The sequence below is a fragment of the Sus scrofa genome, chromosome 7 (assembly GCF_000003025.6).
Source record: "Sus scrofa isolate TJ Tabasco breed Duroc chromosome 7, Sscrofa11.1, whole genome shotgun sequence".
NCBI classification, from domain to species: domain Eukaryota; kingdom Metazoa; phylum Chordata; class Mammalia; order Artiodactyla; family Suidae; genus Sus; species Sus scrofa.
The window spans coordinates 90,868,807-90,895,338 of record NC_010449.5 but is presented as its reverse complement, the minus strand read 5'-3'; the positions used below and the strand labels follow the sequence as shown (position 1 = coordinate 90,895,338).

The following is a 26,532-nucleotide window of genomic DNA, read 5'->3' as shown; positions in this document are numbered from 1 at the left end:
AGCTTAAGAAGTTGTTCCTGCCCAGGGAAGCCACATCATACTGTTTGCCAGATGGACTTAAGATAATGTACATTCCTTGAGGAGAGACTTGGGCATTTGCCTACAGATTACCTAAGCAAAATAAATCAACTAAAATAAAACATAGGGAGGGAGCTCTAAAAGAGAAAGTCAAGGGTGTTTAATTGCTTCCAATTTACATTCTGCTAATACAAACACAACCAATTTAGGATTATATGATCATCCCAGAGCAACCTGGCAAAACCTGGTCTTTGGAAAGGAAAGGCAACACTGCCTTGTTGGTTTTAAAAAATTTCCCTTAAGTAACACAATCTTCAAGTCTATTACTAAGTTTCCTGCTCACCAATCCAAGAGAGAATCTAGTAAACTACTAAAATTTTAAACATTTCATAAGCCATGGTACACTTTATTTTTAAAATCTGTTTCCTTCTATCTCCACAGCCTCAACCAACATCATCTCACCTGGGTTGCTGAATTAGGTCTCTCTGCGGCAGCCCTGCCCTCCTCCAATTCATCCCCCCCCCCATAGGTTGCCCTCCTGGAAACAAATCTGATCAAATCTATTAACACCTCAATAACTTCCTGGTTTCCAGAAAAAAAGTCTCATCTTTTGAATATCACATCTACGATTCTTGTATTTTCTAGCCCCCTTTTGCCAACTATCCTCTCATCAGGCAATCCTTTCCCCACCCAGCCTCATTCTTCTCTGCCTGGAAACTCTTTCCACTCTCCTCTCTTTATCCCATCCTTATCTCAGTCTCAGTCATCTTCTCAGCCTCTCCTGAATTCCCAAGGCTGGATGATAGATTGATTATTGATTTATGTTTATTTTTATATTTTTAGATTATATTATTAGATGCAATAAATTTAGAATTTCCCTGGTGAACTGATCCATCTAAATACAGGAAATATTCTTCTTAATATCTAGTAATGCTTTTTAACCTTAATTTTCTCTGACATCAAGACAGCCACATCAGCTATCTTTCATTGCAACTTTTTTCTCATTTTTTACTTTCAATTATCCATGTCCTTATATTTAAGGTGTCTCTTATTAGCATCACACGATTTGTTTTTTAGAATTTAGAATGATAGTTTTTAATTGGAGGACTTAGCCTATACATTTAATATAATTACTGTTATCTTCAGGTTTAAAACTATCATCTTCCTATTCATTACCTGTTTGTCGCTTCTGTTTCTATTTCCTTTTTTTCTTCTTTCATGTCTTTTTTCAATCCACCAAAATTTTTTGTTATTTAATTTTCTTTCTCTTCTACTTGCTTGCTAGTTATACTCTTTTCATTATTTTAGTGGTTATCTTAGAGGTTACAACATGCATTCATAATTTACTACAGTCTACTATAATTTGGTATTTTTATTACTTCCCAAACAATATGAGAACTTTAAAACATGTTAACTCCATTTATTCCTCTCTGCTTTTTGTGCTATCATGTTCCATATATTCTATATACATTATAAGTATGTGTCTTTACATAAACGCATTTAACTATTACATATATTCTACATATACTATAGAAATAATACATACTCTATATTTGTATCCTTAATATCTCTAACATATATATTTGAACCCCAGGCATTACTATTTCATACAATCAACATTCATTTACACTTACTCACATATTAACCCTTTCTTTTGCTCTCTGATCCTTTCTGCATTTTCATGTTTCTGTAATCTTTCTGCCTACAAAACTCTCTTTAGTGTCTCAATTTTGGTTTAGCAATTGTCTTTATCTTCATCTTTGAAGGAAATGTTTGCTGGCTATACCGTTCCACAGTAGCTGTTATTTTCTTTCAGCATTAACAAAGGCCAGTCCACTGTTTTCTGAGTTTCACAATTTCTGTTTAAATCATTTCTGTTAGTTTTCTGTAGTTAACCTTTGAAGGTAACCTGTCCTTCTGGTAGAAGTTTTCTCTTTGTCCTTGGTTTTTAGTAGTTTTGTTATGACTACTTCATTATGATTTCTTTGTAGTAATCTTGCTTGAGATTAGCAGAACTTCTTGAATTTCTGGCTTGATGTCTCATTACTTTTGGAAAATTCTCTGCCAGTATCTTTTTTTTTTTTTTTTTTTTTTTAGGGCTACACCTGTGGCATATGGAGGTTCCCAGGCTAGAGATCTAATTGGAGTTATATCTGCTGGCCTGCACCAGAGCCACAGCAATGCCAGATCTGAGCCACATCTGTGACCTACACCACAGCTCATGGCAATGCTGGATCCTTAACCCACTGAATGAGGAGGCCAGGATCAAACCCGCAACCTCATGGTTCCTAGTCGGATCTATTTCTGCTGTGCCACAATGGGAACTCCTCTGCCAGTATCTCTTAAATACTGCTTTTCTTCTTTCCTTTTGGGACTCCAATTATACATATGTTACACCTCTCACCAAATCCCATGTGTTTTTTACATTCTTTTCCACATTTTCCATCCCTCTTCTAAAATTTTCATTTGGTTCTTATGAATAGATTCTAGTTTTCTAGTGAAATTCTTCACTTTGCCATTTCTTTTTTTTAAACTTATCAATTACAGTTTTTAAAAGTCCATATGAGGAGTTCCCATTGTGCACAGTGGAAATGAATCCAACTAGTATCCATGAGGATGCAGGTTTGATCCCTGGCCTCGCTCAGTGGGTTAAGGATCTGGCGTTGCCATGAGCTGTGGTGTAAGTCACAGACATAGTTCAGATCCCATGTTGCTGTGGCTGTGGTGTAGGCTGGCAGCTATAGCTCTGATTCAACCCCTAGACTGGGAACCTCCATGAGCTGTGGGTGTGGCCCTAAAAGAAAAAAAAAATAAAAGTCCATATGAGACAATATAAATGTCAGGTTGATTTTTAGGGGTGTACTATATTGTTTTCCTTACTAAATTTTTTTTTTTTTTTTTTTTTTGTCTTTCTGCCATTTCTTGGGCCACTCCCATGGCATATGGAGGTTCCCAGGCTAGGGGTTGAATTGGAGCTGTAGCCACTGGCCTACACCAGAGCCACAGCAATGCAGGATCCAAGCCATGTCTTCAGCCTACACCACAGCTCACAGCAACACCAGATCCAAGCTGCGTCTGCAACCTATACCACAGCTCACTGCAATGCCAGATCCTTAATCCACTGAGCAAGGCCATGGATTGAACCCTCAACCTCATGGTTCCTAGTCGGATTTGTTAACTACTGCACCACAATGGGAACTCCTCCTTCCTAAATTTTTAGTTATTTTGTCCTGTTTCTGGTATATCTGGTAATTTAAAAACTGAAGTCCAAATATTATATACAAAAACAACTGAGGAACTCTGAATGATGGTATAGTCCTTCAGAAAGAATTTAATTTCTTCTGGTGGCTAAACTAAGATTACCTTTATCTAATCAGAGATTGAGAAAATCTGAGGCTAAAGTGCAGTCTTTGTTAAGACTGATTTATTTTAGTTTGTCCTTATTCTTAGGTCACAGTCCTTCTAAGGTTTAAACTGAGAGTGTGAGATATTTGCTAGGGCCCCTCCTCCATGGCAAATCTCGAACTCTTAAGACTGTTGAAAATTCTGCTTCTTTTCTTAGTCTTTCAGTTATTCTGCTATGCTTAGCTTCTTGGCCTCTTGACCAATACACCTTCTCCTGTTCTCTTGGCTTAGGAATTAGTAAACGGCTTGAAGAAAAATATAGAGAAGAATTCCAGTTTAACTTCTCCATGGTTCACTTTTCTCTGAGATCTTGGTTCCTTGAATCCTGTTTATCCTAGTTGTTCTCTTTGAACACTTGCTTTTTCTTTTCTTTGAAAAATTAAAAACAATTCTATAGTTTTTATATTTATTCTCGGTGGGAGAGCTGGTCTAAATAAGCTATTCCATCATAGCAGAACCAGAAATCTCCAGATCTTTCTTATGTGTTCTTATGATACTGTGCCCTTCTGATATCATCTTAGGTAATACTGTAATTGCCTGATAACTGATACATTATCTTTTTGTTATACTACAAAGTTTGTGAGAACAGGAACCCTGTGTGTATACATATAATGAGTCCATAGAGAATAGCACATGCCTTTCATTCATTCATTTGCTAGTTCAACAAATATTTTTGAGTGCTTATTATGTATCAGGAATTCTATTTGTGTTGGAGATTTAATGGTGAACAACATTGTCATGTTCCCTGGGACAAGATGTCCTGTTATAGTTTACTGGGGGGTACAGCCCCAAATAAGTAAACCAAGAGATAAAATAAAGTGTGTACATGCTATGAAGGTAAAAGGCAGGTGTTGAGAGAGAGAATAATGGTGTAAGGTGAAAAACAAGGAAAGGCCATTTTATCCTTTTCTTTTTTTTTTTTTTTTTTTTTGGCTGTACCCACAGCATGTGAAAGCTCCTGAGCCAGGGATCAAATCTGTGCCACAGCTGCGACCCGAGCCACAGCAGTGCCAGTGCCAGATCCTTAACCTGCTGTGCCACCAGTGAACCCCAGGAAAAGCTATTTTAAAAGAGGTGATGAGGATGAGAAGGATTCAGCCATGTGAAGTGTGAAGGGATGAGAAATCCAAGCAGAGCGAAGTATATACAAAAGCTTCTAAAACAGCAAAGAGTGTGACTAGAACTGAAAAGACAATGGAAGACAATGAATGAGTAGGAAAGAGGCATAAAGGGAGGCTGGAGGGACAAGTAGAGGCCACACGTGCAGGGCCTTAAAGGTAATGATACAGAGTTTGGAGAGCAGATATGCTGATCACATATTTGTTAAATGAATTTTTTTTATTGAAAAAACCCTCTTTTTGTAAAAATACCCTCATTCTTTTGGAACATGAAGAAATGCTTCATGTTTCTTGTGATAGGGAACTTGTACCAGACATAGCAATAAAAGCTGAGAATCACTGTTGTTCTTGAGTTTGTTCCAGCTATAGAAGCAGTAAGGGTCTCTGTCTGATATTCTGAAAACTAGATCCAGACAGGAAGAAGAAAAATGAATGGATGAAGGATACAGGTCTTTCCCTCAAGTAAGAACAATGTCAGAAAAATTGTGAAAAACTTTGAAATGGGCAAAAAAGATTAACTTGCTGGGTTATTTGTGCATTTCATTGTCTTTGAGCTGTTTTACAGAGATTAAGCTGTAGAAAACTGATAGTGAGAATGACTAGTATGCCAAGAAATGCAAAGTAATTCTTTTGGTGGAGATGTAATTGATTATTCTCCTGCGATACAGAATAGTTTTGCATCTATTAGCAAATTGATTTCAGCATTCCTGATTACCTATATATGTCCATGTTCTTCGAATTCTTCGAACCAGCTGCAACATCTTACTGGGTCCCTCGTTAATCAAGGAGTTAAAATCTTTGACACATGTACATTTTATAAAACAAAAAATATATGAGATTCATGGTATTATCTTTAAAAAACTATACTTCAGTACAGTAAGGTGCCCCACTGATTTATCTGACAAAGCCAAGTAAACTCGACTGCCAGAAAAATGCACTTTATGGGTGGCTTAAACCTGGATATATCTTTCCTTGGTTTTTGGAGTGAATTCCAAGCAGCAATAAAACTTGAACTCTGCTAACTGTTGGTTTCTCTACTTTTGTCTCCTCTGTTTGCTGTTTTTTAAATGTTACCTGAGGTATTGTCTCCTCTACCGATTTTGGTTCTATTTTTGTTTCTTTGTACGATCAGCAGGAGATTCACCTTGTAGCAGCAATGATTGGGAATCTAGTTTTATAATCTGGCCATTTGGTGATTCCTATTAATGGATGACTGAAGTCTACTCTGTTAGGTAAAAGAAGACAGTGAATCTGTTAGTCTGTCTGTGTTTGAGCTTAAATCAGTTAAGAACTTAGTGGCCTCTAGGAAAGAAAATAGCTTTTTATTGTAGTCTGAGGAATTTTTTGTTTGTTTGTTTTTGTGTTTACTCTTAACCTGTGGTTTAAGTGGTAGAGCTGAGCTGAAGCTGTATATTCTTTATGTGGTTGTGTGTCTATGTATCTATGATCCAGAAAAGCATTTACTTATCTGTTTTGTGAGTGTGAAATGTTTTCCTATTTCTGGAGGGTATTTATAAATTATATGCCTGTGAGACTGTCACGCAGAGTGGGCCTTCCTTGGAGTGTGCTGCAGATTCAGGGTTTCCCCACCCCACCTCTCTTCATTTGAATCCCAGTGTGATGGAGGTGTTGTGGGGGCAACACAAGAGCCCCCTCATGCCCAATCCCCTGATTTCAGCAGGACCTGGAGAGAAGACATCTGACCTTAGCTTACAATAAAGTTTGCCTTGCCAGGGGGGAGAAAAACCAATATACCAGAACAATTATATTATCTCTTAAATTTATTTATTTATTTGTCTTTTTGCCTTTTCTAGGGCCACTCTCTCTCAGCATATGGAGGTTCCCAGGCTAGGGGTCTAATCGGAGCTGTAGCCACCGGCCTACACTAGAGCCACAGCAATGCGGGATCCGAGCTGCGTCTGTGACCTACACCACAGCTCATGGCAACGCCAGAGTGTTAACCCACTGAGCAAGGCCCGGGATCAAACCCGCAACCTCATGGTTCCTAGTTGGATTCGTTAACCACTGAGCCATGACTGGAACTCCTATTATCTCTTAATTAAAGGTGCTCTATTCTGATTGACTTAAAGAGATAAAAAGTACTTACATAAATAGATTACTCCTAAAATTCTTTGATAATAATAAAATTTATCTTACATCTTAAATATGCTACACTAAAAAAATTCTCATAATTTTAAGGATCAAAGTTTACATAGTTAAAGTAAATCTTTACCATTGAGACTAGCTTAACTACTTTGATCAATAAGAAAACCTAACCATGTTCTTTCTCTTATTTATCAGTGTTAAGTATAATTAGGCAAATACATTTTATTTTGCTTGGGCTTGTTTTTTTTTTCTACAACTATATAGGTTTATTCAAGAACTAATCTAACACTATTCTTATATAATACTTAAGACTGTGAAAAATGTAAAACTGTTCAATGACATCAAATCATTATTCTGGCAAACTTTTAATTTTATAGTAATTATGTTTGTAGAATGGCAGCTTGAAAATAATTTTCAAGATCCTTAAGTAATTTAAAATCTTGAATGGTTAGTAAATTAATTAATGAATAATCATGACATACCTAGATGACTTCAAAATAAGACAGAGTACTGGATCACTATTTTAATATGCTATAGAGTGCATATATCTTTGGGCCTTGTTAATGAATGTGTTTATTCGTTTTTTTCTATACTAAGAAGGTACAGATGTACAAAGTTGTATTCTGTGTGTTTATAAACTTCTCTAGACTAAAATGCTTATGCATGATTTCTCTGTTATCTGTGCCCCCTAGTTTTTGCTGTGAAATAGAAAGCAGTTATTTTATTAAACATTATTGTGAATATGATTGGGTTGCAATTACGCTAGGAGGAATAATGACAGAGAAGTATAACTGTGTGTGTTCTTTCATTTTTCATGGAAAAAAACTATATTAAAAATATTTGGTCTTGGGCCGCTTTACAAGCTCTAAAATTAAAATTCATTAAGCATCACCAGAGCTTTTGTTTATATGGATTATGTCTACAGATATTTATTGTATTAGAAATTAAAACTAAAAAGTTAAAAAATATTTATTTGTTGGTTCACTTGGAAATAGCAATGATGAAGACATTTCATGTTAGTATAAGTAACTTACTGTTTGTACATTGTTTTATAATAAAAAATCTCTTTAAGGAGTTCCTGTTGTGGCTCAGTGGCTAATGAAACTGACTAGTATCCATGAGGATGTGGGTTTGACCCCTGGCCTCCCTCAGTGGGTTAAGAATCCAGAGTCGCCATGAGCTATGGGTGGTGGTGTAGGTTGTAGATGTGGCTTGGATCCCACATTGCTATGCTGTGGCTGGCAGCTGCAGCTCAGATTCAACCCTTAGCCTGGGAACTTCCACATGCTGCAGGTTTGGCCCTAAAAAGCAAAACAAAACAAAACAACCTCTTTAATGTTTGGCTTAATATTCAGTCTGATGAAATGTCACATGGCCACTGGAAAAACTCACCATACACTCATCAGAGAAAGAGAATAAAAACGTCAAACAAAGTCTTAGTTTTACTATGAAGACAGTTTTAACCTTGTACACCCACTTAAAGAATCTCAAGGACTCTCATGGTTCTGGAGACTACTCTTTGTTCTAAAGTAAAGTGTCAGTTTGTTCCAAAATATTAAAAAAAAAGCATAATAAAGGACAAAACTCTGAAACTGCCTTTGATTTGCCTTGCTTTAAATACTTGCTTTTGAAATGAGGCTGAAAAATATATTGAAATTTTAATAAGCTCACTCAGTTTTGATGAGCTTACTTCTTTGGTTTATTAATATTCTCCATATGACATGAAAAGTTATTCTTTTTGTGTAATCTGCTTTTTTATTTTTTGTTTATGTTGTCTGATTATTTTAGGAAATAAAAAAGTACAGAACAAAGGTTCCTAATATATGAGTGAGCCAATATTATTTATTATGTTACTTATCTTCTATGCTTGCTTTCAAATATCTTACTGTTGCTTTGAAAAATTAAGTAACCAAGTACTGTTTCTCAGGTACCCGTGATCTTATTTTAGTCAATCAGTCAATTCTTTTTTGACAGATCTTTTAATTTTTGTCTTCTAAAATCAGACCTAAATTTAGAAAAAAATAAACTAAAAATTTCAGAATAACTTTTATACCTAAAGCTATCTTTGAAATTTCTTTGAGAGCCCCTAGAAAGTCACAAAGATTTGTTCTTTCATCTTATAAAAAGAGGTATTAGAAATAATAAAGTTTATTTGATATGTGACCATTACAGGAGTTTCATAGGAGGGGAGTCAACTGTCACATCTGAGAACAGAGGCTCAGTGCACTAGCTTAGATTCATACAGGTGAAATGTCACTCAGATAGTATTTCAGAAATTGTATGCTTTATGGGAAGTATCTGTAGATTTGACAATACCTTTGCTCTACATAATGTGTTTTCACCCTCAGGGGAAACATTGACTAAAACTTTTATGAAATAGTTACAAACTGTATTCCAATAGAGAACCTTACTTATACTCCATTCTGATATTACTGGTTACAGTAGTAAATTAAGCACAGCTATTAAATATCTATGATCTATTTTACTTTGATGCTTGCCTGAAGGCTCTCTATAAGCTGCAGTAGTTTGTGTCTGCAACAAAGACAAATTCAGAGCGCTAGGGATAAGGACCATCATAGGTATCTGGAACTACTGATGCTTTAAAGAATAGTTTCTAGGGTATAGGCTTCTGAGGTGATACTGCTTAGATAACTTTTATATAGTATAAGTGGATCCAGTCAGGAACCCCAGGGTACTTTAGAATGGAAGCAGATGGTCTCAAGAAAGCAGACTGCTAACCAAGATCTAGGAGAATAAGAATGACATAGGAGTGAAAGAAATCATAAGGGGAATAAAAAAATAATTATTTTGACAAATTATTTGTTTGGAATATTGTTGATTAGTTTTAATATTCTATTGCTACATGGTCTAGCTTTGCAAAACAAACTCCTCAAGGAGGCCTATATGGTTAATTAATACTTTTATTGCTAAATAATCAGGGCATATGCATGAAAACAGCCCTTTTGTGTGATCAGTAATGATCTCTGTGATTGTTTTGGTCATGTGGGGTGGGGAAGACATGGTTAAGAAAAATTAAGAGACTATGAAATAGGATAAAACAATTACTGGGTGCCCAGTCTAGTGTATCCTCATTGGTTATCTACACCATTCATTGTTTTTGAGCTATTTTATAATTCTGGAGGTAGTGGAAAATTTATAGTAATGCAAATGATTTTTTAGTTTTTAGGGCAAAAAGAAGATAGTGTTTACCTAGAACTTTCGGTGTTTTATAAAAATGAAAACGTTTGAAAAGGCTATGTGGAGCAAGGGAAAGTGGGATGAGGGAGACTGAGGGAAGAAACTGTGAGGAAGAGTTATTTCTCTTTGGCTGAGAAGAGGATAGAAGTCTGTGGGTCCTGCAAGTAGCAGGTGGCCCTTCCCTCTGCCCTAAGGCTCCCAGCCTCTCCTGGATCTCAGTGCTATTAGTATGGCCCCAAGAGCAAAGACCTGAGACCTAACAGCATGACAAGGACACTCTAGATGTATCCAGTGAAGACTGGGGACCAGATGTGTCTCCTTGATGCTCTGTTGCCTTTTAAGCTCCTCCCAGTTCCTTGGCATAATTCTTGGAGGCAATTAGTCCTGTAGAGATGTAAATAAAACTTCTTGCCAGTTCTGCAGAATAGGTGCTCATAGTAGAATTTAGGTTGACTTAAATAAGTTTCTTGCATACCTGAGTTTCTGCACTGAAAATGCATGCCTGCTGCATAATGCTTCTGAATCTTTCCTTGACTTCCCTGTCTTTTCAGTGACTGGTTTTCAGGTTCAGCCCCTGGGCCAAATCAGATCTTCTCTGTCTTAAACTTTTTCTGCTACTGAAGTACACTGGAATTCTTTTGGGGACTAGAACTTGCAGGCTGGCAGGAGTTTGCTGCATTTATGCTTTATCTCTTTCTTCCTGGTTCTTCTTTCATCTTATTCTACCCTCAAGGAGGTAGGAAGGACAATTATTAGCTCCCATGGAACACTCTGGGGTGCCTAGTTCCTAAAAACTCCTTCTTAGTAAATTAAAAGTTTAGTGTAAATATCTTACCATACAGAGAGTAAAGTAAAGAAAAAATATGTTCTACTATATTGGCTTTTTAAAAATTACTATATTGTCTTTACTTGTGAGCAATTCCCTAGGATAAATGACATCTTTGTTAGCACTAATAAAGAATGTTAGCGTTGAGAAGTGTTCTGTTCTTACCATAATTGAGACACAACTACCAAGTCTATGCAAGTTATAAGTCTGTTGCCTCTTTAGAAGTAGTGGAAAAGCAAACTATAGGCTTGCTAAATAGGTACCATCCCATAATTAGATTCCTTAGCAACCAAGGTAAGTTTTATATGAAACATTCCCCAGCAATAATAAATGTAATATTTAACTTAACTTCAGGGTTTGCTTTTGTGATCTCAGAGCACCATGGGCAGTTTGATGGTAATGAAAATAGACATGATGCAAATCATTTCTCATAGCTACAATGCAGGCTTCAGCCCCTAGCCTTCATGATCTCGGGAAAGGATGCAGCAATCTGCTTCCCTGTGGCTACAGACCTCTAGGAGACTTTGAGGGAAGACTAACCCAGCAATCTGTCTGCTATAAAGACAATACCTGCCTACATATCAACATTTCACTCCTGGATTTAATTTGAGGTGGTAAGTTCTCTAGCCTATCTGTACTGTCTCCCTTTTAGAATGTCCAGAAATTTCTGAAACCCCATGGATTTTCAGCCTTGTGGCATCTGACTATGGATACCACATGTCTATCAGACCACTATTAATCAACTGTATATTTCATGAATCCCATTTGTTCATACCTTTTCCCCCATGGACACACCCCCGGATGTGATGATGACATCAGCACGACTGATACCCTCATTCAAGGCATTGAGTAAGTCATCTGGGCTGGAAGAAAAATAAAGACACATAAATTTAACACACAAGGAAAAGACTTTCAGTACAATGTCGACTAAAAACTAAACCAGCCACTTGACGAGTAGGCATTAACATGAGTCCAGCACTAAATTCTGTATGAAGTGAGAATCAAAAAGGTCTCTGCCCAATAGAAGCATAACCCCTCCAGAAGCCCTGATGCCTGGCATTTTGTGTGTGTTGTGTGTTTCTTTCTCCATACACACAAAATGCCAGGCATCAGGGCTTCTGGAGGGACAGGGACGCAAGGAGTAGCTGAAGGGACCTTCAGTTACAATCTGAAATGCATGCAAGGCTACTGGGCAATGTGCATTGGACTTGCAAGTGCCTTCAAATGATGGAGCAGAGAAAAGGTGCATTTGGAGGAATATTTGTTTAGCCCAAACCCTTTTTTTTAAAGAACATCTTACCTTGTGGGAAAGGGGTAGTGTTTCGCTATCTCCCCCATGGATATCTAACATGTTCATCTAAAAAGGAAACAATCCTGGCTTCTGATGTTCAAGTTCTTGCTTTTAATCCTTCTTGAGGCCTAGTCTTGGTCTTGGGTTTCAGGAGACAATTCTTTATCTTCCCATAAACCCCTCCTTTGTTTAAACTACCTTAGCAGGTTTTTGTTAACTTGAAATCAAATGATGCCTCAATGAGATAGCACATGTTCTCCCAGTCTCCTTATGGTAGTGAAGTTTGTTCATATTCCTTTTCCTTAATGCATTATTTGATGGGAGGACAAGGAGAAGGAGGAGGAAGAGGGACAGGAGTCAGGGGAGGAAGAGATGTGTAACTAGAGCATCATTTCACATTTTATCCAGGGTGACAGAGGTGAGTAGAGGAACTTGAGACCTACTGGAGAGGATCTACAAAAGATAAACAGTTGTGAGGTGGCAGAGCACGGAGATTAAGAACTCCAGAGTTAGACTGCCTGAGTTCAAATCCTGGTGCTACTACTTGCTGGATGTAGAATCTGCGGCAAGCTGCTTAACCTTTCTTTGCCTTAAAGTTGGAAAGGTCTTTGGGGGTTACTGGTTCAGTATCACAGCTGGGAGCACCTTTGGGGCTTGCTTTTCTCTATTTCCTCTGCCCATCTCTTTAATTCTACTTTCTGCTGCATACTTCTGGTGTTTGGGATCGTACGGCAATTGTCAGAGGATCTAGAACTTCATTTATGTTGTATGCTAAAACTCCATTTATTACCTCACAATAAATCTGTGAGGCAGATCAAACAAGTATAATTACGCCTCTTTTTCAGAAAAGGAACGTGATATTCAAAGATGCAAAGTAGCACATTAAAGGCTAGGCAAAGCAGTAAGTGGCAGAGCTAGGACTAGAACCTCTGTCTCATGTCGAGCACCTAATCAGACTGACTGTTAGTTTTTTCAGGTGTATGACACGTCATACAAGGAAATTCTCATTAGAGTGGACCATTGTGCAAAAGCATCAAACAGGATGCTAAGGCAGCAGATGAGGATCTGTCTGGGATGACAAGAAAAGCGTATGTGTGGACATGTTTGTATAATTATGGGGAATGCAACAAACACAATTCTGAATCCTATATTCAGATGGAAACTAAATAGATTTTTATTAAGCATAATTTTAGGACTTGCTTACAAGTCATAAATTTGTTCCTTTTTTTTGTGACTCATATTATATTTTATTTTATTTATTTATTTATTTTTTTGTCTTTTTTGTCTTTTGTTGTTGTTGTTGTTGTTGCTATTTCTTGGGCCGCTCCCGCGGCATATGGAGGTTCCCAGGCTAGGGGTTGAATCGGAGCTGTAGCCACCGGCCTACACCAGAGCCACAGCAACGCAGGATCCGAGCCGCGTCTGCAACCTACACCACAGCTCACGGCAACGCCGGATCGTTAACCCACTGAGCAAGGGCAGGGACCGAACCCACAACCTCATGGTTCCTAGTCGGATTCGTTAACCACTGCGCCACGACGGGAACTCCTCATATTATATTTTAAATGAAATATTTCTAACATAAAATAAAAGTAAAATACCCATGTATCCATTTCTCAGATATGACAAATGCTAATATTTTCCCGTATTTATGCCATATACCCTCTCCTCATTCTTTTTACTTTTAAGGAATAAAAACTAAGTTTGCTTTCTAAGACAAAGAGATTACTTTGCATAATGATAAGAAAAATAGGGAGTTCCCATCGTGGTGCAGCAGAAATGAATCTGACTAGAAACCATGAGGTTGCATATTTGATCCCTGGCCTCACTCAGTGGGTTAAGGATCTGGCGTTGCTGTGGCTGTGGTGTAAGCCGGCAGCAACAGCTCGGACTAGACCGGTAGCCTGGGAACCTCCATATGCCACAGTTGCGGCCCTAAAAAGACAAAAGACAAAAAAAAAAAAAAAAAAAAAAAAAGGAAAACTAGGTAACAAGGATTATAATCATGGCTATTACAGCAGAATAAAAATAATTCATGAATTCTCAGTTTTGTTAAATAGAGAGCATAGTATATTAATTTTCTCAAAGATAGAAGAGTAAAATGAAAACATTATAATCTTTTTTTAAAAATTAATTAATTAATTAAAAATTAAAAATTAATTAATTTTTTTGGGTCTCTTTGCTATTTCTGGGGCCGCTTCCTCGGCATATGGAGGTTCCCAGGCTAGGGGTCCAATCAGAGCTATAGCCCCTGGCCTACACCAGAGCTGCAGCAACGCCAGATCGTTAACCCACTGAGCAAGGGCAGGGACCGAAACTGCGACCTCATGGTTCCTAGTCAGATTCGTTAACCACTGCGCCACGACGGGAACTCCAAACATTATAATCTTATCTTACATGTTTTATATATGATATTATTTCATACACACACACACACACACACACACACACACACACACACACACACACAGTGGCCTGGAAGACCAAGTGGTAGAAATGTCTCAAAAGAACAAAATATAAAATGACACAAGTCATACAGGAGATAAGAAGCTTGGAAGACAGAGCAAGAGACTGATCTATTACTACTAGGAATCTCCTAAGGGGGAAAAAAAGGAACTGAAATGGGGGAAATTAGTGGAAAATTTCATTTATTTGGAATGATTCAGGCATGGAGATTAAAAAGATTTACTAAGTTCCAGGTAAGACTGAAAAAAAACTATAAACCTAAGAATGTCGTGGTAAAAATCTATAATTTTAAGAATAAAGAGAAAATCTTACAAACTATCAGAAAGATTAGATTTACTAACAAAGAAAAAAAGAATATTGGCTTTGGACCTCTTACCTACAATACCAAAAACTGTAAAACTGTAAATGTGGCCTGCGAAAAAAGCCTTGCAACTCCTTAATCCCACACCCAGTCAGACACCATTCACCTGTCAGGATAGAAGAATAGTATTTGTGAAAATGCAGAGATTCAGATAATAAATCAGCAAGTAATGTTCTGGAAAAGTTACTCTAAATGAAAAAAATGAACGAGATCAGAGATCTCAAGATGGGGAAGAAGAAGAGGAGAGAAAGCACTAGTAAAACACATAAACACATTTTAAAACTATGTAACTAAATCTAAATGAATAATGATCAAATAAACTGGGGAATTATAATACATGTACTAAATATGGATTCCTCACAAGTTGTAGAGATATACTGCAAAAGAAAGCTTAGTAACAGTCTAGATTTAAAAGCTTTATCTCAGCAATGCCTAAAAGTTGAGAGTGGGAATAGACTGGAGAAGTGAAAGTATTCTAAGGTGTAGGAGGTACATAGAGGAAATGGGAAGGCCTAGTAGGAGGGATACAGTGAGCACCTTTTAAAAGTATAATAGTGGAGAAATCAATATTTGATTATGACTATCAGAAATTGAAAGGAAAGCATGAGGGGGATGGTACAGTACACGTTCCAAAATAATAAGAGGTGAAAGGGAAAAACAGAAGCTTGATCAAATCAATAACAGGGTAAAGGACAAGGAAGAAATAACAAAGTTCTATTCGTAGTAAAAATAAAATAAGGTGGAAGGAAAAAAAATCATATATTTACGGCAAACTTCATGGTAAAGCAAAATGAACTTCAAGGTAGGATGAGGGTTACATTAACTTAAGGCAGATGCAAGATTGAGTTTTTTTTTTTTAAACCTAAATCCCACGTGCATGTTATTTATAAGGGATATACTTAAAAGAGATAAAAGAATAAAAATAAAGGGTATGGCAAAAAGGCACGAGGCAAATGTAAATATGCAAAAAAAGCAGGACTGTCATTTTAATATCAAAGTGGAGTTTTAAAGTCAAAAGAACTAAAGAGGATAAAGAGACGAAACAAATTATGATAAAAAGCAAGTTGATAAAGATGATACAATAATATATGACTGTCTCACAATACACGGTTTCATTTTATCTAGGCTTCTAGGTTTTCCTGCCAAATCTCTGCACATGGTAGGCACTCAATAAATGAACTGACTGAACCCTGGCCTCAACTTAATCTCTTCACAGTAGCTTTGGGAATGAACACTGTACAGTTTTTTACAACTATAATGATATTATGTGCAAGTAATATTGTCTGTGGATGGAAAAGAAGATAGATACTACTTAACATTTATGTAATCATAAACAGTACTTTCTTTGAGAAGCTGTCATGAAGAGGGAGTCAATTTATTTGGTGTTACTCCAGAGGGTAGAATTAGAACTAATGGATGGGAGAGACAGGGATAAAGACTTTGGTTCAGTGTAACAGAAAAACATCCTCACAATAACAGCCATCCAACAATAAGTGTGCTGCTTCATGAGGCAAATAAGATACTTCTCACTAAAAGCATCAAACAAAAATCTGAGGGTGAGCCATTAGAAATTCTCTCTAACACCTTCATTGGGTAAAAGACTGGAGAAGTCAACATTAGAAATTCCTTTAAATTCTAAGACATTATATCTATGGAAATACTGAAATTTATATAATAAATAAAATGACGATTTTCTCTTCATAAACAGACTGAGCCAGAGAGAGAGAAGCTGATGTAGGCATTGCAATATAATACCTTGTAGATCACACTTGTCTCCCTCTTACTTTTTGAACATCAGGAACATTTGACTATTTGAGGTTAGTGAAAAATATAAAAGCATTTTCCCTCTCCAAAGCTATGGCATACATTTTCAACTTGGAAGATGGCCACCAATAATAATAACTCTTCCTAAAGTTCTACATTAATCAGATGTGAAAAAAAGCTTAAACTTAATAGAAGGGTAGAGAAAAGAGAAAGGACAAATATATCTCAAATCTACCAGAAAATGAATGGGGCTTTCTCAAGAATTTATGTACTAATAGGTTTCTGTAAAGGACGAATATGTCTAGAGAGGTGTGATATCTTTTGACTATTGTATTTTTTCAGATTTCAGTGGGCATTGGGGGCTCACTTTCAGTTCAGACTCTGCTTTTTAAAAATCTGTATCTGGAACAGGGCCAAGATGGCAGAGTAGGAAGACTCTGAGCTTACTTCCTTCTATGGACACACCAAAACAACAACTTTACAGAGAAACTATGAATGAGAATGGCCTGAAGACTTGGAGGAAAGATTTTCTACATTAAAGGCATAAAGAAGGAACCACAACGAGATGGGTAGGAGAGGCAGTAATGCGGTATAGTCAAGATCCACTCCCTGGGTAAGGGACCTACAAATAGGAGGATGATCAAAATTGCAGAGGTTGTTCCCAGGTAGTGAGGGGTATAAGCTCCATGTTGGGCTCCCCAGTCTAAGGTCCTACACTGGGAAGACAAGTCTCCAGAACATCTGGCTTTGAAGGTCAATGGGGCTTGCATTCAGGAGAGCCAGACAGCTTTAGGAAACAGATATTTTGCTCTTAAAAGGCACATGCAGGGTTGTTAGAATGCATTTGAACTTAAGATATCATCAACTTAAAATAATCACATACATAAGTATGTAGGTTGCTACATATAAACTTCACGGTAAACACAAACCAAAAATCTATAATAGAAATACACACAAAAAAGAGAAAGGAATCCAAACATAACAATAAAGACAGTCATCAAATCACAAGGGACAAGAGCAAAAGAGGAAGAAAGGAACAGAAAAGACCTACAAAAACAAGCCTCAAATAAAAAAATGGCAATCAGTATATACCTATCAATAATTACTTGAAATGTAAATGGACTAAATGCTCCAATCAAAAGACATATGATAGCTAATGAATTAAAAAAAAAACAAAATTCATATATGTACTGCCTGCAAGAGACCTCAGATCTAAAGACATAAACAAACCAATAGAGAGGGGATGGAAAAAACTATTCCATGCAAATAGAAAAGAGAGTTGGAGTAGCAATACTAATATAAAACAAAATAGATTTTATTTATTTATTTTTTTGTCTTTTTGTATTTTTGGAGCCACACATGGAGGTTCCCAGGCTAGGGGTCAAATCAGAGCTATAGCGACCAGCCTATGCCAGAGCCACTGCAACGCATGATCCAAACTGTGCCTGCAACCTACACCACAGCTCACAGCAACACTGGATCCTTAATCCACTGAGCGAGGCCAGGGATAGAACCCGCAACCTCATGGTTCCTAGTCAGATTCGTTTCCGCTGCGCCACGATGGGAACTCTGAGACAAAATAGATTTTAAAACAGACTGTTACCAGAGACAAAGAAGGACATTACAAAATGATAAAGAAATCAATCCAATAAGAAAATATAATAATTTAAAATACATACGCACCTAACATAGGAGAACCTAAATACATAAATCAAACATTAACATACATAAAGAAATTGATAGCAGCACAGTAACAGTGGGGGATTTTAAAACCCACTTGCATCAATGGATGGATTACCCAGGCAGAAAATTAATAAGGAAACACTGGCCTTAAATGACACATTAGGCTTGATGGATACATAAAGACCATTCCACCCCAAAGCAGCAGAATACACATACTTTTCAAGTGCATGTGGAACATTCTCCAGGATAGAAAATATGCTAGGTCACAAAACAAGTTTCAATAAATTTAGGAACACTGAAATCATATCACAATATTAAGAGATTAGAAATTAGCAATATGAAAAAACCTGCAAACTCTCTGCCCAAACATATGAAGGCTAAATAATATGCTGCTTAACAAACAATGAATCACTGAAGAAATTAAAGAGGAAATAAAAACTACCTAAAGACAAATGAAAATGGAAGCACAATGACCAAAAACTATGGGACACAGCAAAAGCATTTCTTTTTTTTTTTTTTTTTTTTTTTTTTTGTCTTTTTGCTATTTCTTGGGCCGCTCCCGCGGCATATGGAGGTTCCCAGGCTAGGGGTCCAATCGGAGCTGTAGCCACCGGCCTACGCCAGAGCCACAGCAACGCAGGATCCGAGCCGCATCTGCAACCTACACCACAGCTCACGGCAACGTCAGATCCTTAACTCACTGAGCAAGGCCAGGGACCGAACCCGCAACCTCATGGTTCCTAGTCGGATTCATTAACCACTGTGCCACGACGGGAACTCCAGCAAAAGCATTTCTAAGAGGGTAGTTTATAGTGATAAGAGCCTACCTCAGGAAACAAGAAAACTTACACCTAAAGGAAAACTAAAAAAAGAGAATTAAAAAAACCCCAATGTTAGTGGAAGGGAAGAAATGATAAATATAAGAGGAGAAAAAATGAAAAAGAGGAGTTCCTGTCATGGCTCAGTGGTTAACGAACCTGACTAGTATCCATGAGGATGCAAGTCTGATCCTTGGCCTTGCTCAGTGGGTTAAGGATCAGGTGTTGCTGTGAGCTGTGGTGTAGGTCACAGATGTGGCTCAGATCTGGTGTTGCTGTGGCTGTGGCATAAGCCAGCAGCTACAGCTCCAATTTGATCCCTAGCTTGGGAACTCCATGTGCTGCAGGTGCAGCCGTAAAAAGACACACATGCTGGAGTTCCCATTGTGGCACAGTGGAAACTAATCCAACTAGGAACCATGAGGTTGTGGGTTTGATCCCTGGCCTCTGTCAGTGGGTTAAAGATCCAGCATTGCTCTGAGCCGTGGTATGGGTTGCAGACATGGCTCTGATCTGGTGTTGCTGTCACTATGCTGTAGGCTGGCAGCTGTAGCTCTGATTAGACCCCTAGTCTGGGAACCTCCATATGCTGTGGGTGCAAAAGAAACACCACACACACACACAAATGAAATGGAGACTAAAAAAGCAATAGAGGAGTTCTCTGGTGGCCTAGTGGGTTAAGGATCTAGTGTGGTCACTGCTGTGTCTTGGGTTAAATCCCTGGCCCAGGAACTTCCACGTGCTATGGGCTTGGCTTAAAAAAAAAAAAAACAAAAAAAAAAAAAAAACGAAAAAACCAGGCAATAGAAAAGCTAAAGCAGTACATAGAACTAAGAGCTGGTTCCTTGAAAAGATAAATAAAATTGGTAAACTTTAAGCCTGACTCAAGAGAGAGGATAAAAATAAATAAAATCAGAAATGAAAAGGAGAAGTTACAAGCAATACCACAAAAACACAACAGTTTGTAAAGGATTACTATAAATAATACATAAATAAAATGGACAACCTTGAAGAAATGGGTAAATTCTTAAAATGTATAATCTCCTAAGGCTGACTCAGGAAGAATTAGAAAATATGAACAGATCAATTACCAGTAATGAACTGAATCAGTAATAATAATAATAATAATAAAGCTCCTAACAAACATCTGTCCATGGACAGATGGTTCATAGGTGAATCCTACCAAACTTTAAAAGAACAGTTAATGCCTGTCCTCACACTATTCCCAAAAACCTCAGATAGAAGGAATGCTTCTGACCTCATATATGAGGTCAGTATCATCCTGATATCAAAACAGACAAATATATCACAAAAAAGAAAATAATACGCCAATATCACAGAGAAATCCTCAATGAGGTATTAGGAAACAGAATTCAACAATATGTTAAAAGGATCATACGTCATGATCAAATTTATTCTAGGGATGATCCAGTATCCACAAATCAATTAATATGATATACCACATTAATAATCTCAACAGATGCAGAAAAAAAACTTTTGACAAAATTCAACACCTATGAGTGATAAAAACTCTCAATAAAATGGGTGGAGAAGCTCCCTATCTCAACATAATAAAGGGCATATATGACAAACCTGCAGCCAACATCACAGTTAAAGGTGAAATGCTGAAAGTACTTCCTCCAAGATCTGGCACAAAACAAGAATACGTACTCTCACCACTTTTACTCAACATAGCACTGAAAGTCCTAGCCACAGCAATCAGATAAGAAAAATAGAAGGAATCTGAATTAGACAAGAAAAAGTAAAACTGTCACTGTGTGCAGATGACATGATACTATATATAGAAAATCCTAATGATGACAGCAAGAAAACCATTAGAATTAATAAATGAGTTCAGTAAAGTTGCAGGATATAGAATTAATACACATAAATCTGATGTGTTTCTATACACTAACCACAAACTATCAGAAAGAGAAATTAATAAAACAATCTCACTTACAATTACTTCAAAAAGAATGAAATACCTAGGAATAAACCTACCTACCTAACTAGATAAAAGCCAGTGCATAAAAATCTGTAAAACAGTGATGAAGGAAACTGAAGATGACACAGTGGAAAAATACACAGTATTTATGGATTGGAAGACATCATATTGTTAAAATTACTATACTACCCAAAACAAACTACAGATTTCGTGTAATCCTTATCAAAATACCAGTGGCAGAGATGGGATTAAGATGGTGGAATAGAAGGACTGGAGGTCAACTTCTCTCCTAAAAACAAAAAACTACAACCAAATGCTGAGCAATCTTCAACCAAATGGACTGGAAACTTTCAAAAAGATATCCTACTCCAGAAGACAAAGAGGAGGACACATCAAGAGGTAGGAGGAGTGATTACGTGACATAAGCAACCCCATACCTCCTGGGTGGGAAGCCCCACAGACTAGAAAGTAACTGTATCACAGAGACTCACCTATAGGAGTGAGAGTTCTGAGCCCCACATCAAGTCCTCATACATGGGGATCTGGCATTGGAGAGAGTCCCTGGAGCACCTGGCATTGAAGGCCAGTGGGGCTTGTGTGCAGGAGCTCCACAGGACTGGGAGAAATGGAGAACCCATTCTTAAAAGGCACAAATAGACTTTCACGTGCACTGGGTCCCAGGGCAAAGCAAAGACTCCATAGGAATCTGGATCGGACCTGACTGCAGCTCTTGGAGGATCTCCTGGGAAAACAGGGGGTGAATATGGCTCATTGTGGGGGAAGGGAACTGGAAGCAAAGCTCTTGGGAATATTCATCAGTGTGGGTTTCTCTAAAGGTGGCCATTTTGGGAAAATGTGGTCCCACCCATCAGTGCTAAAAAGCCCCAGGCCAAACAACAATCTAGGTGGGATCACAGCCCCATCCATTAGTAAACAGGCTGCCTAAAGACCCCCCCCCAGGCACACAGCTGCTTCTAATCCCACCCAGAGACAAAGCCCACCCACCAGAGGGACAGGAATCAGCCCCACCTACCAGTAGGCAGGCACCAGTCCCTCTCATCAGGAAGCCTACAGCAAGCCCCCAGACCAACTTCAGCCACAAGGGGGGCAGATAGCAGAAGTAAGAGAGGCTACAACTCTATTGTCTGCAAAAAGGACACCACACCAAAAACCTATAAAAATGAGAAGACAGAGAACGATAACTCAAATAAGGAAGAAAGAAAAATCCCTAGAAAAAGAGCTAAGTGATCAGGAGATTCTCAGCCTCCAGGAAAAAGAGTTTAGACTATTGATGAAGATGATGCAAGACATTGGGAATAAACTGGAGGCAAAGATGGATAACTTACAAGAAACACTGTGCAAAGAAATGCAAGATACAAAACTTAAGGAAGAAGAGATGCAAAATACAATAACTGAAATAAAAAATTCATTAGAAGCAGCCAACAGCAGAATACAGGAGGCGGAAGAATGAACAAGCGAAGTGGAGGACAGATTAGTGGAAATCACTGATGTGAAACAGAAAAGAGAAAAAAGACTGAAAACGAAAGAAGAGAGTCTCAGAGAACTCTGGCACAATGTTAAACGCAGCAACATCTGTATTATAGGGGTGCCAGAAGGAGAAGAGAGAGAGTAGGGGACAGAAAAAATATTCCAAGAGATAATAGCCAAAAACTTCCCTAACATGGGAAAGGAACCACTCACTCAAATCCAGGAAGCGCAATGAGTACCACATAAAATAAACCCAAGGAGGAACACCCCGAGACACATAATCATCAAAATGACCAAAATTAAAGACAAAGAGAAACCATTGAAAGCAGCTAGGGAAAAGAAACAAATAACATACAAGAGAACCCCGATAAGGTTACTGGCAGATTTTTCAGCAGAACTCGGCAGGCCAGAAGAGAGTGGCATGATACTCTTAATATGATGAATGGAAAAAACCTCCAACCAAGATTACTTTACCCGGCAAGGCTCTCATTCAGATTTGAAGGAGAAATCAAAAGCTTTACAGATAAGCAAAAGCTAAGAGAATTCAGCAACACTAAACCAGCTTTACAACAAATACTAAAGGAACTTCTCTAGGCAGAAAAGAAAAGGCTGCAACCAGAAACAATAATACCACAAATGACAGGGCTCACCAGTAAAGGTATATATACAGCAAAGATACGAAATCATCCACACACAGTTATGCCACCAATATCAGAAATCATAAGAAGAGGAGTGTACAAATGCAGGACACTGGAGATGCACTTACAATTAAGATACCAACCACTTATAACAATCTCATATGTGTATATATATATATATGAGTAACTTACATCAAAACTTCAAAGTAACTGCAAACCAGAAATCTACAATTGATACACAAACAAATAAGAAAAATCAAATCAAATACAACACTAAAGATAGTCATCAAATCAGAAGAGGAGAGAACAAGAGAAGAAGGGAAGAAAAAAGAGAAACAAAAACAAATCCAAAGCAATTAATAAAATGGCAATAAGAACATACATATCAACAATTACTTTAAATGTTAATGGACTAAGCGCCCCAACCAAAAGACATAGAGTGGCTGAATGGATACAAAAACAAGACCCATATATATGCTGTCTTCAAGAGACCCACTTCACTTCTAGGGACACAGACAAATTGAAAGTGAGAGCATGGAAGAAAATATTTCATGCAAACGGGGATCAAAAGAAAGCTGGAGTAGCAATACTCATATCAGACAAAACAGACCTTAAAATGAAGAATATTTTAAGAGACAAGGAAGGATACTACATAATGATCAATGGGGCAATCCAGGAAGAAGATATAACAATTTAAAATATTTATGCACCCAACATAGGATCACCACAACATATAAGGCAACTGCTAAAAATCTTAAAAGGACAAATCGACAATAACACAATAATAGTGGGGGACTTTAACACCCCACTTACAGAAATGGACAGAACAACCAGACAGAAAATCAATAAGGAAACACAGGTCCTGAATGATGCATTAAACCAGATGGACTTAATAGATGTTTATAGGATATTCCATCCAAAAGCAATAGAATACACATTCTTCTCAAGTGCACATGGAACATTCTCTAAGACTGATCACATCCTGGGCATCAAATCAAGCTTTGGTAACTCTAAGAAAACTGAAATCATATCAAGCATCTTTTCTGACCACAATGCTATATGACTAGAAATCAACAAGAAAAAATCTGCAAAAAACACATACACATGGAGACTAAACAACATGCTACTAAACAAACAATGGATCATTGAAGAAATCAAAGAGGAAATTAAAAAATACCTAGAAGCAAGTGACAAAAAGATACGACACTCCAAAACCTATTGGATGCAGCAAAAGCCGTTCTAAAAGGAAAGTTTATAGCAATACAAGCCCACCTCAGGAAACAAGAAAAAGCTCAAATAAACAAGCTAACTTTACATCTAAAGCAGTTAGAGAGAGAACAGACAAGACCTAAAGTCAGCAGAAGGAAGGAAATCACAAAAATTAGAGCAGAAATCAATGAACTAGAAATGAAGACAACCATAGAAAAGATCAATGAAATGGACAGCTGGTTCTTTGAAAAGATCAACAAAATTGATAAACCCTTAGCCAGACTTATCAAGAAGAAAAGGGAGAGGACTCAAATCAATAAAATTAGAAATGAAAAAGGAGAAGTAACAATGGACATCACAGAAATATGATGCAACTATATGCCAATGAAACAGAAAACCTAGAATAAATGGACAGATTCTTAGAAAAGTACAATCTTCCAAGACTAAACCAAGATGAAATAGAAGAGATGAATGGACCAATCACAAATACTGAAATTGAAACTGTGATTAAAAACTTCCAACAAACAAAAGTCCAAGACAAGATGGCTTCACAGGTGAATTCTATCAAACATTTAGAGAAGAGCTAACACCTACCCTTCTAAAACTAGTTCAAAAAATTGCAGAGGAAGGGATACTCCCAAAATCATTCTATGAGGCCATCATCACCCTGGCATCAAAACCAGACAAAGATGCCAAAAAAAAAAAAAAGAAAACTATAGGCCAATTTCACTGATGCAAAAATCCTCAACAAAATACTAGCAAACCACATCCAACAATACATTAAAAGGATTGTACATCATGATCAAGTGGGATTTATCTCAGGGATGCAAGCGTTCTTCAATATCTACAAATCCATCAGTGTGATAACACCACATTAACAAACTGAAGAATAAAACCATATGATCCTCTCAATAGACACAGAAAAAGCCTTTGATAAAATCCAACACCCATTTCTGATAAAAAACCCTTCAGAAAGTGGGCATAGAGGGAACCCACCTCAACATAATAAAGGCCATATATGACAAACTCACATCCAACATCATTCTCAGTAGTGAAAAGCTGAAAGAATTCCTGCTGAGATCAGGATCAAGACAAGGATGTCTGCTCTCGCCACTACTCTTCCATATATTTTTGGAAGTCCTAGCCACAGCCATCAGAGAAGTAAAAGAAATAAAAGGAATCCAAATTGGAAAGGAAGAAGTAAAACCATTCACTATTTGCAGATGACTTGATACTATACCTAGAAAACCCTAAAGACCCTACCAGAAAACTGTTAGAGCTCATCAATGAATTTGGCAAAATCTCAGGATACAAAATTAATACACAGAAATCAACGGCATTTCTATACACTAACAATGAAAGAGCAGAAAGAGAAATTAGGGAAGCAATCCTGTTTACCACTGCATCCAAAAGAATAAAATACCTAGTAGGAGTAAACCTACCTAAAGAGACAAAAGACCTGTACTCTGAAAACTATAAGACACTGATGAAAGAAATCAAAGATGCCACAAATAGATGGAAAGACATACCACGCTCTTGGACTGGAAGAGTCAATATTATCAAAATGACTATACTACCCAAGGCAATCTACAGATTCAATGCAATCCCTATCAAATTACCAAAGACATTTTTCACAGAACTTGAACAAAATATTTTAAAGTTTGGAAGCACAAAAGACCCAGAATAGACAAAGCCATCCTGAAAAAGAAAAATGAAGCTGGAGGAATCAAGCTCCCTGACTTCAGAATATACTACAAAGCAACAGTCATCAAAAAACTGTATGGTACTGATATAAAGACAGAAACAGAACAGGAACAGGATAGAAAGCCCAGAGTTAAACCCATGTACCTACTGCCAACTAATCTATGACAGAGGAAGCAAGAATATACAATGGAGAAAAGACAGCCTGTTCAGTAAGTGGTGCTGGGAAAACTGGATGGCCACATGTAAAAGAATGAAATTAGAATAATTCCTAACAACATACACAAAAATAAACTCAAAATGGATTAAAGACTTAGATATAAGACCAGACTGTATAAAACTCTTGGAGGAAAACATAGGCCAAACGACAGCAACATCTTCTAAGATCCACCTTCTACACTAATGACAATAAAAACAAAAATAAACAAATGGGACTTAATTAAACTTAAAAGTGTCTGCATAGCAAAGGAAACCCTAAACAAAATGAAAAAACAACC

At 37.4% G+C, this 26,532-nt stretch overlaps 1 protein-coding gene across 22 annotated transcripts in view; it reads right to left on the bottom strand.

Moving 5' to 3' along the window:
* The window catches only part of GPHN (gephyrin), a 567,900-nt gene that overhangs the window by 18,287 nt on the left and 523,081 nt on the right, over positions 1-26,532 (bottom strand). For all 22 annotated transcript variants that reach the window (XM_021098013.1, XM_021098018.1, XM_021098005.1 and 19 more), the window contains 1 exon segment: positions 11,447-11,534. In XM_021098013.1, the coding sequence (XP_020953672.1) occupies positions 11,447-11,534 (88 nt within the window).